This window comes from Erinaceus europaeus, chromosome 10 (genome assembly GCF_950295315.1).
Source record: "Erinaceus europaeus chromosome 10, mEriEur2.1, whole genome shotgun sequence".
NCBI classification, from domain to species: domain Eukaryota; kingdom Metazoa; phylum Chordata; class Mammalia; order Eulipotyphla; family Erinaceidae; genus Erinaceus; species Erinaceus europaeus.
In genome coordinates, this window is record NC_080171.1 from 23,744,306 (window position 1) to 23,756,911 (window position 12,606).

Genomic DNA, 12,606 nt, shown 5'->3' on the forward strand with positions numbered 1-12,606 from the left:
TCATGGAACTCAGGTCCCAGTGGGAAGAGACAGACAGTAAGGAGATAAATCAGTTTGACTGACAGAGCCTGACAGGTAAGGACCATGAAGAAAAATAAGGGTGGCGGTGGGGGGGGGGTGTCAGGTGCTGGCACACACAGCTAAGCGTACATAGTACTGTGTGCAAAGACCCAGGTTGGAGCCCCCCCCAACCCCCTGCAGTAGGGACACTTCATGAGCAGTGAAGGAGGTCTGCAGGTGTCTCTCTTTCTCTCTCCCTCTTTCTTTCCCCCTCCACTCTCATTTTCTCTCTGTCCTATCAAATAAAATTGAAAAGAAAGAAAAAAAAAAAAAGGGAAAAAGTGGCTGCCAGGATTTGTTCAGGGATGGTTTTCCATAAAGGTACTGTCTGAGCAAAGACCTAATGGGAGGGCACAGAATGACAGGATATTTGGTGAGTTCTGCAAAGGTTTGGGAGGACAATGGGGCAGGTAAACTACAAATAAGGGAGAGGGGTAGGAGATGAATTCAGGAAGGCCTGTGAAGGATGATGATCTTGCGGGCCTCACTTAGATTTTGCTCTGGGTGTGATGGAAACAGTTAGAGGCTTTTGAATACAAGAGTAGTTAGGCATTGACATTTTAGACTGAATGAATCTACCTAAGAGGTGGGAAACCATCTAGGAGAAGAATGGAAGTAGGAATCCAGACAGGAAGCAAAGGAGAAAGAAATCGGGAAGAGATGCCTACTCTCATTGCCTTTTCTCTCTTCCATGCTAGAGATGCATCCTGTCTTCCGTGGATATTTGCTACTACCTTTTTCTGATTTCTCCCAGACCTCGTTGTCCTTAGAGGAAGTACCTCCACTGAGCACAGATCCACTGCCTTCAGTACCAGAGCCTGCCTTCACATTCCACAGCTGACATTTACTCTCTGTATTAATGCTCTTGACCATGAGGCTAATGTTTTCCTCATTTGGAAAAAAAAAAAAAAGGGGATGACATTAATACTGTACCTCAAAGCCTTTTCTTTCCTCATTGAAAGTGGGGAATAATATGAATCATGCTACAATAGAACCTTGCTGTAAACAAGAGGAGATCAATTTGAAAAGTGGGCTACCTGGTGAGCCAGGCTGTTTGGAATGCAAGGACTGAGCATGTTCTAATGAGTTCTCCCAAGATGTCATCAGCAAAGTGCTTCTGAAACAAGAAAGGTTGGGAGGGAGGCGATAAGTCTGTCAGGTTTTTATTCTTTTCACCCAGAAATGCCAGTGCTGTCTTCCTTGTGTTGGTGAGGTTGGATAATGTTGCTGTTATAGCCAAACTGCTCATACTGTACAGCTTAAGCTGTGGAGATGTATTTTCTCATATTTGTAGAGACTTAGAATTGGGAGATTGGGACCAGGGAAATAGCTCGGTCTGTTTGAGCGCCAACTTGCATGCCTGAGGACCCACCAAGTCCCAGGTTCAGTCCCCAGCACCATCTTAAGCCAGAGTTGAGCAGTTCTCTGGTTCTCCCCATTATTCTTTACCTTTCATTTTCTGTCTCCTAATAATAAACAAACAAATAAATGGACAGAAACAAGTAGGAAATTAAGGTTGGCCTTTTCTGAGACTTCTCTTCTTGATTTGTAGATGACTATCTTCCTTCTGAGCCCTTATGTGGTCATTTCTCTTTACTTATCCCAAGCCCTCATCCCCTCTTCTTAAAAGTCCAGGTCAGATTGCATTAGGGCCCAACTCTGACCTCCTCATTTTTACTTAATTCTCTCTCTAAAGAACCTGTCTTCAAATAGTTTTTCATTCTGAGGAATTGAGGGTTTGGACTATAGCAGTTGGATTTTGTGTGCAACATCCAAGAGGAATGGATGGATGAGGCCCAGAAGTTGTCTTTGTACCCTGCTCTTAGGGAGCTATCTTTGCTGGCTTCTGCTTTTTTTTTTTTTTAAGATTTTATTTCTTTTTTTAAATATTTATTTACTTGCCTCCAGGGTTATTGCTGGGGCTTGGTGCCTGTACTATGAATCCACTGCACCTGGAGGCTACTTTTTCCATTTTACTGGATAGAAATTGAGAGGGAAGGGGAAGATAGAGAGAGAGAAAGATAGACACCTGCAGACCTGCCTCTCTACTTGTAAAGTGATTCCCCTACAGGTAGGGAGCCAGCCAGGGGCTTGAAACAGGATCCTTGTGTGGGTCCCTGTGCTTCATACTTTATGCTTCATACTTAACCGGGTGTGTCACCATGCGGCTCTGACTTCTGCTTCTAATCAATTTTTTCCTGGTTTACGTGACCCCTGAGGTTGTAGGAGTGGTGGTGGGGAGGGGAAGTAGTCAGCAGTTGCCTGGGCAATCAATAAACACTCCATTTCTTTGCCTGGTCTCTTCCTGGTCGCTGATATGACTCCTAGTCTCTGACTAGTCTCTGATTAGTCTCTGCCTCTTCTCTGACTTGTCTCTGCCTAGTCCCTAACTGAAAACGGGACCTGCACTTACTCAGTTCATTCTGACTCTTCTACTGTCTCTGCCTCCCCTCAATATCCTGTCAGCTCTTTTTTGTCTTTTCTTCCTGACCACGGCCTCCTCTTTCTTTGCTTCCTCCTGGCTTGCTCTTCCTCTCTTAGGCAACAGCATCTCCCTTCTGCGGTATTCTTCTCCTTGATGAGTCGATCCTCAAATAGATCTGATTTCATCATCTGCTCCAGCTCTTATTTATTTATTTATTTATTGGATAGAGACGAGAGAAATTGAAGGGAGGAGGAGATAGAGATGGAGAGAGACAGAGAGACACCTGCAGCCCTGCTTTACCACTTGTGAAACTTTCCCCCTGCAGGTAGGGACCAGGGGCTTGAACCTGGATCCTTCCATGCTATAGTGTGTGCACTTAACCAGGTGTGCCACCTCCTGGCCCCTCCTGCTTCAGCTCTTTATTTGATTGAGGATGGAATCCTGTGTGACCCAGTCCTATTGGACTCTGCTCTATTCCCTCCTGGCTCACTTCAGTCTGGCTCTTCTTCTAGCATTTGCCCTTCTTCCGTAGCCAGTCAACAGGTCAGGTTGAAAGCTGTCAGGAGCTGCTTGTTGCTGGCTTTGAAAGTGACTGGGATCCATGTGGATTCAGTCGGCTAGGAAGGATCGTCAGTTTCCCCAATGAATGGGTACTCACGGGATGCACCATGAGAAGGTCGATCCAATGCATCCCAAGAGATATTTTTCATTAGTTGATGTACTGATTAATTGAATTCCAGTTCTGCTTTAGGATGGAGTCTCTCTAATGCTTAAAAAAAAAAAATCTTAGTCATTTCCAAGTTTTGGCTATTACAAATTGTGCTGTTTTGGACATAGATATACACATATCTCTTTGGATGGGCACTTTTGATTCCTTAGGATATATTCCCAGGAGAGGAATTGCAAGGTCGTAGGATAGATCCATTTCTAGCCTTGTGAGAGTTCTCCAGACTGCTTTCCACAGGGTTTAGAACAATTTACATTTCTACCTGCAGTGCAGGAAGATTCCTTTACCCTTCCCCAACCCAGTCAGCATTTGTCCTGACTATCTTTTCTGATGTATGGAATTCTCAAAAGAGTAAAGTGGTATCTTATTATTGTCTTTATTTGCATTTCTTTGATAATCAGTGACTTTGAGCATTTTTTTTCATATGTTTACTGGCCCTTTAGATCTTATCTTTGGTGAATCTTCTATCCATATCCTCTCTCTACTTTTAGATAAGATATTTTTGATATTATTCCAGAACTAGAACAGTCACACCCTTTTTTTGGATTGCTGAGTTTGGTGAAATTTTGGTTTATTTTGGTTATTAACCTTTTGTCTGATAAGTGGCTAATAAAGATGTGGTACACACACACACACACACACAGGAATACTACACAGTTGTTAAGAATGATGAAGTCACCTTCACCTCATCTCGCATGGAGCTTGAAGGAAAGAGAAGAATGAATATGGGATGATCTCACTCATGGACAGATCTTAAGAAACAAGAAGAAAATGGAGAAACACACACTAAAACTTGAATTGCTTTGGTGTATTGCACCAAAGCAAAGAACTCTGGGGAACAAGGTTAGGGAGAGATATGGGGAAAGGGCGGGCTTGGGTCCTGGTGCATATTGGTGGAGGGGGACCTAAAGTGGTGATGAGAGTGCTTTGTAGATACCTATCATGGCGAGATGATCTCATACCCACGTGTCAACAACTTTACTGCAAACTATTGACTTCCCGATTTATAAACAAAATCTTAGTTATTATTGAACAGAAGAAAATAAACACTTAGAAAGGGCGTCAGGCGGTAGCACACCTGATTAAGCGCACACATTACAGTGTGCAAGGACCCAGGTTCAAGCCTCTGGCCCCCACCTGCAAGGGGGAAAGCTTCATGAGTGGTGAGGCAGGACTGCAGGTATCTCTCTGTCTCTCCCCCTCTCTACCTCTCCTTCCCCTCTCATTTTCTCTCTGTCTCTATCCAATAATAAATAAATAAAAATGTTTTTTAAAAATAAAGAAAATAAACACTTAGATTATTAGGTTTCTTTTGAGTATCTCATATTACAGTGTTATTAAGTTTTCAAATATCATGGATCCAAAGGCTCTCAGGCTGCAGAGCAATACTATCAATCTGGCTGTTTGCTGGGGAGACAGTAATAACTACCAGACACCCTACTGTCTCTCCCTACCATCCACCTCTCTCTACCTCCCCTCAATCTTTTTCTTTTCTGCTAGAGACAGAGAAGTAGGTATATCGAGGTGGGGAGAGCAGGAGTGAGACACAGCTTGTGAAGCTTCCCCCTGCAGGTGGGAGACTGGGAGCTTGAACCTGGGTCCTCACTCATAGTAACATATGCACTCTGCTGGTTGTGCCCCTACTCAGTGGTCTTAATCCTAGGTTTACAGAGAATTGTCCGGCCCAACAGGTAGCCCCTAGTTCCCAGAGACCTCTCTGCTTCAGTTTGTGTGCGATACCATTTGTTTGGTATTTTGATATTACTCGAGAACTAGGACAGTCACACCTTTTTTCTATTCCATCTTAAGAGATTTACGGGGGTTGGGGGGTAGCGCACATGGTGCAAAGTGCAAGGACCAGTGTAAGGATCCTGGTTCGAGCCCCCAGCTCCCCACCTGCAGGGGAGTCACTTCACAGGCAGTGAAGCAGGTCTGCAGGTGTCTTTCTCTCCCTCTCTCTGTCTTCCCCTCCTCTCCATTTCTCTCTGTCCTATCCAACAACAAATGACATCAACAACAACAATAATAACCACAACAAGGCTACAACAACAAGGGCAACAAAAGGGGGAAAAATGACCTCCAACAGTAGTGGATTCATGGTGTAGGCACTGAGCCCCTGCAATAATCCTGGAGGCAAAAAAAAAAAAAAAGATTTATATTTTAATTTATTAATGAGAGAAAAAGAGCACATGTGTGTGCACAAGAGATGGGGGATCGTGCTCGGGATCGTGCTCGCACCAGAGTATCTCTCTAGCACATGCTATGCTGGGCTTGAACAGGATCTCATGCTTGAGAGAGTCTGAGGCTTTCCCCACTCTGCCTCCTCATGGGCTGTGCATCTTTTGTTCTGAGTGAGTCTCGGGTAGACATTTCTGGGAGCTCAATTTAGTCTCCCTTCCCTGTTAACATGTAGTCTCCTCTTGGTGGTGGTGGTGGTGGTGGTGGTGGTGTGTGTGTATGTGAAGGGGAAGGATATCCCTGGGGACATGCCAAACTGTCTGCCTGCTTAAAGGCACAAAGACTAGGAGAAACGATAAAGTGCTGAGCTGGACTATGCGTGAGCATTGTCAATATATGTGGCTCCCAGGGTGCCCTGCACTCAGCACTCAGTGAAGTGTCCACCTTCGGGGTGGGCTGAGCACTGCCCAGCTCCAGGTGTGGTGATTCCTGAGGCAGCTTCTGCTCTCTCTCTTTCTCCTTATTTATTAGTGAGTTAATATAGATTTACAAAATTATACGATAATAAGTGTATGATTCCATATGGTTCCCAGCCCCAGGGTTCTGTGTCCCCATCCCTTCCACTGGAAACTGCAGTAGTTCTCCCAAGGTCACCCATATGGGCTGATTTTATATGTATATGTAATTTTTTTTCTTAACATTTTTTTTCAATGGCCCTGCCTTCAGTTCCATTCTAAGTCACCCCTACATTTATTACTACTTCTGGGTTGTCGGGCTAGCTTCGCGGGCGGGAGAGGGAGACGACCAGGGACTCATGGCTGAGTGGTATTGCAGCAATCTAAGCTGCTATCTCTAGTCACAATCCTGCCCTTATATATCCTGAGGCGGAAGAGTCAGGTCCAAAGAGGATGTACGTAGGATAGGGGGTGGGGAGAAGGAAAAAGCGTGCAAAACAGTGAGGATCAAACCAGTGCCCTGGAGGCAGGTGGTGCTTAGTTAACAGTGGTTATGTAATAGAATACAGTGTTAAGCAGGGGGGATTAAACCAATGAAACAGAAGGGGTCTTAGAAGCAGAATTTAGAAGCATACCAACACTGGGTGTCTTTTCTCTTTTCTTCTCTCTCAGCTAAGGGAAATAGTGCCTGGCTTCCTCTGGTGTTTTCCAGATTAGCTTCCCTTTCATTAATGGTATAAAAACAAGATTCCTGGTGATAAATGCTCTGGCTCTTGGAATCAGGGTTCAGAGCCCTCTGGTTTACTATTGGTTACCCCTCTGGGAGTATGAACCAAATTTCTTTTTGGGGTGTATAAGGTGGGAGTTCTCGCCTCTTATAATTGCTTTTCTGCTGAATATAGGTTTTGGCAGTTTGATCCATACCCACAGTCTGCTTTTATCTTTCCCTGGTGGGATAGGCCAGCCCACTTTTCATCTGTCCTGTGGGAGGCCAGGCTGTCCTTCCCACCCAGCTCTGCTCGACTGTTCTTCCTACTCCCAGCCCAGCCCAGGAAGCTGCCATGCTGAGATCTGGATGGGCTGGATAGGCCAGTGTCTGTGGACTGGGGTAAGAGCATAGTGTTTCTGGGCTGCTAGGGTGCACTGAGCTCCCAGCTAGCAGGGCCAGCTCTGTGATGCGCTGTTGGCTGGGCACTCCTAGGTTTCCAGTGCCAGATACAGAGGAGTAAGCTCAGGAGAGGGTTCCGGAAAGCCTAGTCAGGAGCCCAGCCCTGACTGTGGCTGTGTGGCTTGTGGCAAGTCCTCCCACCTTTCTGTGCTGGGTTGTGGAGTGGAGTTTGTACCCAGTATTCCACCCTGCCCAGTGGTCTGTGGGAAGAAAATAGGCCAAGTATGCTTTGTACGTACCAAATAAATCAGCTGTTTTTGTTACACTGTGTTGTGTGAGCAGGAGGGGAAACTAGAGGCAGGCTCGAGGTGTGAAACCACAGGTATTTACCACGGTCACCACCCTTTAAGCCAGTTGTGACATTGTGATGACCAGTAATGCTGTGTATGAAATCGTGGCAGTGGTACAGGGCCTTCAGAATTTGACAGTCATGACAGGTATGAGTCCACCTGTGCTTGTCCTCTGTTTTTGGCAAAGTGACGATCATAGCCCATGTCACAAAGTGCTGCTGATGCTGACTAAGTGAATTAATTTGTATGAGTGTCTGGACCAGTGCTAGGCACATAATGCATATTACAAAGTGGTAAATAAAGGCATCTTTGGGCAACCTGATTTTTAAATTTTTTTAAAGAATTGTTTATTTATTCATTCATTCATTCATTCATTCATTCATTCATTCATTCATTCATTTATGAGAAAGATAGGAGAGAAAGAACCAGACATCACTCTGGTACATGTGCTGCCGGGGATCGAACTCAGGACCTCATGGTTGAGAATCCAGTGCTTTATCCACTGAGACACCTCCCAGACCGCTTTTTTTTTTTTTAAATTAATTTTTGGGCCTCTGTTGATGAATATGAAAGATTTCAAATATATATTCATAATTATAACATTTTTCATAAAATAATGTTTTCCTAAGCTAGAAAGCTTAATGCCTTAGAAATGGTATGTCACGGGGTCGGGAGGTAGCGCAGCAGGTTAAGTACACGTGGTACAAAGCACAAGGACCAGTGTAAGGATCCTGGTTTGAGCCCCCGGCTCCCCACCTGCAGGGAGTCGCTTCACAGGCAGTGAAGCAGGTCGGCGGGTGTCTATCTTTCTCTTCCCCTCTCTGTCTTCCCCTCCTCGCTCCATTTCTCTCTGTCCTATCCAACAACGAATGGCATCAACAGTAACAATAATAACTACAATAAGGCTACAACAACAAGGGCAACAAAAGGGGGGATAATGGCCTTCAGGAGCAGTGGATTCATGGTGCAGGCACTAAGCCCCAACAGTAACCCTGGAGGCAAAAAAAAAAAAAAAGAAAAGGTATGTTACCAAAATATATGGAGTCTGAATGAGAATATGTTACCATGCTGCGCTACTTTCATATCCTGGTGGCCTGTAGTTTACATGTTTGGTACCTTGAGTTTCTTCAAAGAGAAGGGGAAGGAGTAGTGTGGTTAGAAACAACGAACCAACTGGACATAAAAAGACTTTACTTGATTGCCCCACTGTTTCCCTATTTCTGTTCCATAAAAATGATGCCAAGAATTTAAAAGTAGATCCCCATCAGATAATTTTCATCAAGTGTGGTGCTAGTGGCTTCTTAATGGAAAGTGTGAGAGTTGTAGGCAGAATCTATGGAACTTTGAAAATCATGTAATTACCTTATTATATGTATTGCCACCCTACAGTCTGAAAAATTTGGTGGACTTTTTTCTTGGCCTAGTTAAGAAATATTGCCCCACTTGGCTGGGGAGACAGAATAGTGATTGTGCAAAATACTTTAATTAATAATACCTGAGGTTCCAAAGTCCTTGGTTCAGTCCCCAGTACCACCATAAGCCAGAGCTGAGCAGTGTCTGTCTTTCTCTGTCTCTCTCACTAAAATAAATAAATTACTAAAACAAAAAGAAACGTTGCCCTTGTAGTTTCTTTGTAAGGAGATAAAAATCTTATAGATAGTAACACTGTGTGTCTGGGAGCTAAAGAAAATAAACTGTCTACTCTCTTAGGATGACAAGAAAAGGGGAGGGGCCTTTTCTATTGAATAGTAGCCATTTATTTAAAAATGGAAACAGCCAAGAAGAATTGAAATGACTGCATGTAGAATATAACCTATTCTAAACCATGAAGGAAGGAATTGCTTAAAAGACATTAAGAGGTTTTTTTTCCCCCTAAACATTTTTTTTTTAATTTGTGATTAATATAGTTTAACTGTTGGTCTGGGGAGATAGCTTAGTGGCTAGTGACTATGCAAAGACTCCTGACTGAGGAACCAAAGATCCCAAGTTCAATTCCCAGCATCACCATAAGCCAGTGCTGAGCAGTGCTCTGGTAAAATAAAATAAAAATTTTAAAAAGTTTTTAACTGTTTCTGGTCTGACCGCCTTTATTTTAATTCAAGTAAAATTCATATAATAGAGAATGAACTCTTTCAAAGTGAACAGTTCAGTGGCATTTAGTACTTCGACAACATTTTGTAACCACCACCTCTATGTTGGTCCAAAATATTTTCATGAACTCAGAAGAAAACTCTTTTACTCTCTAAACAGTAACTCTTCATTCTTCCTTAATTCATTAGAAGAACTGTTCACAAAGGTATGTGTATGTGCCTTTTATCTTATGTTTTTGTTTATTTTTATTTTATTTTTTCTCTTTTTTTAAAAATCTTCATTTATTTATTGCATGAGACAGCCAGAATCCAAGAGGGAAGGGGGTGATAGAGAGGGTGCTGAGTGATGGCGCAGCAGGTTAAGTGCACATGGCGTGAAGCAGAAGGACTGGAGTAAGAATCCCGGTTCGGGCCCCCGGCTCCCCGGCTCCCCACCTGCAGGGGGATCACTTTATGGGCAGTGAAGCAGGTCTGCAGGTGTCTATCTCTCTCTTCCCCTCTCTTTTTTTCCACTTCTCTCTCGATTTCTCTCTCGGTTTCTCTCTGTTCTACCCAATAACAATAATACTAACAACAATAATATTAACAACAGCAACAATAAACAACAAGGGCAACCAAAAGGGAAAAAATAGCCTCCAGAAGCAATGAATTCATAATGCAGGCACCGAGCCCCAGCAATAATCCTGGAGGCAAAAGGGGGAGGGAGAGGGGGAGGGGGAGAGAAAGAGACAGAGACACACAGAGAGAGAGAGAGAAATAGACACAGACAGACACAGAGAGAGACACTTGCAACATTGCTGCACCACTTGTAAAGCTTTCCCTGCATGTGGGGGCCAGGGGCTGGAATGTGGGTTCTTGCCCATTATAACATGTGCACTCGACCAAATGCGCTACCACTCAGCCTCACCTTACATTATTTGTTTAGGACTTTCCCAAAATGTGCCTTCTTGATTCAAGGCTGAAAAGATGTTATTAAATGTGAGGACTCAGATAGACTGGTGCAATTTTAGAAGGAGGCAGGATTATAGAGGAGGATGCCTCACTTCAGTGAAAGCATTGGTTGAGGGGGATTCATTGTGAAATATGTAAATGGACAAAATGCTTGGAAAAGTACATAATAAGATAGGTCTGAGATGGCTCTAAAACCAGGAAAGTCTTTTCAAGGCCCTGAATTTGCCAAATTCTGGGAAAATGCGATTTCTTAGCTGTGTTCTAGCTTCTCCTCTGAATCCAGCTTCATCCTGTCCCCATCGTGTCATTTATTTTCCCTTTTGTTGCCCTTGTTGTTTTATTGTTGCTATAGTTATTATTGTTGTTGTTGTTGTTGTCATTGTTGGATAGGACAGAGAGAAATGGAGAGAGGAGGGGAAAACATTGAGGGGGAGAGAAAGATAGACACCTGTAGACGTGCTTCACCACCTGTGAAGTGACTCACCTGCAGGTAGGGAGCTGCAGGCTCAAACCGCGATCCTTCAGCTGGTCTTTCTGCTTCATGCCATGTGCCATGTGCGCTTAACCTGCTGCGCTACCACCCGACTCCCAGATTAGCTATTTTCATACATGAAACACTTGCTCTCTCTGAACACAAAGAGATGAGGGTAATAGTTTCCTCAGAATGAACTGATAGAAGATGCTGATATGAATGTGGTTAGAAAGACTGACTTCTAATTATTGAAGAGAGAGATGAAATTCTATTTTTTCACAGTTGTAATTCTAGAGACTTGCATATATACACACATATATACATATACATAGATCAATATATCATGCTTTGGAATTTTTACAAGGAAGGATTTTTATGAACACTTTGTTTTAATATTAAATGCTTGCTTTCATTGTGGAAGAATATAAGATGTGTGCTTGGGGAATCCTGCTTTTTCAGATGTATAATTCTTTTTTTTTTTTTTAAAGAAAAATGTACTAATTTATTTGTTTTCCTTTTTTTAAATTGGGGAATTAATGTTTTACATTCAACAGTAAATACAATAGTTTATACATGCATAACATTCCCCAGTTTCCCATATAACAATACAACCCCCACTAGGTCCTCTGAATCCTTCTTGAACCTGTATTCTCCCCACCCACCCAACCCAGAGTCTTTTACTTGGGTGCAATACGCCAATTCCATTTCAGGTTCTACTTGTGTTTTCTTTTCTGATCTTGTTTTTCAACTTCTGCCTGAGAGTGAGATCATCCCATATTCATCCTTCTGTTTCTGACTTATTTCACTCAACATGATTTTTTCAAGGTCCATCCAAGATCGGCTGAAAATGGTGAAGTCACCATTTTTTACAGCTGAGTAGTATTCCATTGTGTATATAGAGCACAACTTGCTCAGCCACTCATCTGTTGTTGGACACCTGGGTTGCTTCCAGGTTTTGGCTATTACAAATTGTGCTGCCAAGAACATTTGTGTACACAGATCTTTTTGGATGGATGTGTTGGGTTCCTTAGGATATATCCCCAGGAGAGGAATTGCAGGATCATAGGGTAAGTCCATTTCTAGCCTTGTGAGAGTTCTCCAGACTGTTCTCCACAGAGGTTGGACTAATTGACATTCCCACCAGCAGTGCAGGAGGGTTCCTTTGACCCCACACCTTCTCCAGCATTTGCTGCTGTTACCTTTTCTGATGTATGACATTCTCACAGGAGTGAAGTGGTATCTCATTGTTGTCTTTATTTGCATTTCTCAGACAATCAGAGACTTGGAGCATTTTTTCATGTGTTTCTCGGCCTTTTGGATCTCTTCTGTGGTGAATATTCTGTCCATGTCCTCCCCTTATTTTTGGATGGGGTTATTTGTTGTCTTGTTGTTGAGTTTGGCAAGCTCTTTATATATGTTGGTTATTAAACTCTTGTCTGATGTATGGCATGTAAAGATCTTCTCCCATTCTGTGAGGGGTCTCTTGGTTTGGGTAGTGGTTTCTTTTGCTGTGCAGAAGCTTTTTAGTTTGATGTAGTCCCATAGGTTTATACTTGCCTTAGTCTTCTTTGTAATTGGATTCGTTTCATTGAAGGTGTCTTTAAAATGTATGCGGGAAAGAGTTCTGCCAATATTTTCCTCTAAGTATCTCATAGTTTGTGGTTTAACTTCCAAGTCCTTGATCCACTTGGAATTTACAAAAGTGCAAATTGTGTTTGGTGAAATACAGTGGTTCAGTTTCATTCTTCTGCATGTTTCAACCCATTGTTTCCAACACCATTTGTTGAAGA

The 12,606-nt window shown here is 43.1% G+C and overlaps 1 protein-coding gene across 4 annotated transcripts in view; it reads left to right on the top strand.

Annotated features, from left to right (window-relative positions):
• Positions 1-12,606, top strand: part of OSTF1 (osteoclast stimulating factor 1) — an 83,753-nt gene that overhangs the window by 44,404 nt on the left and 26,743 nt on the right. The window contains exon 3 of one of the 4 annotated variants that reach the window (XM_060199305.1): positions 6,805-6,953. The exons of the other annotated variants lie outside the window; for them this stretch is intronic. Within the exon in view, the coding sequence (XP_060055288.1) occupies positions 6,921-6,953 (33 nt within the window). The 5' untranslated portion in view covers positions 6,805-6,920. The remainder of the gene's footprint in view (positions 1-6,804; positions 6,954-12,606) is intronic. 4 annotated transcript variants of the gene reach the window in all.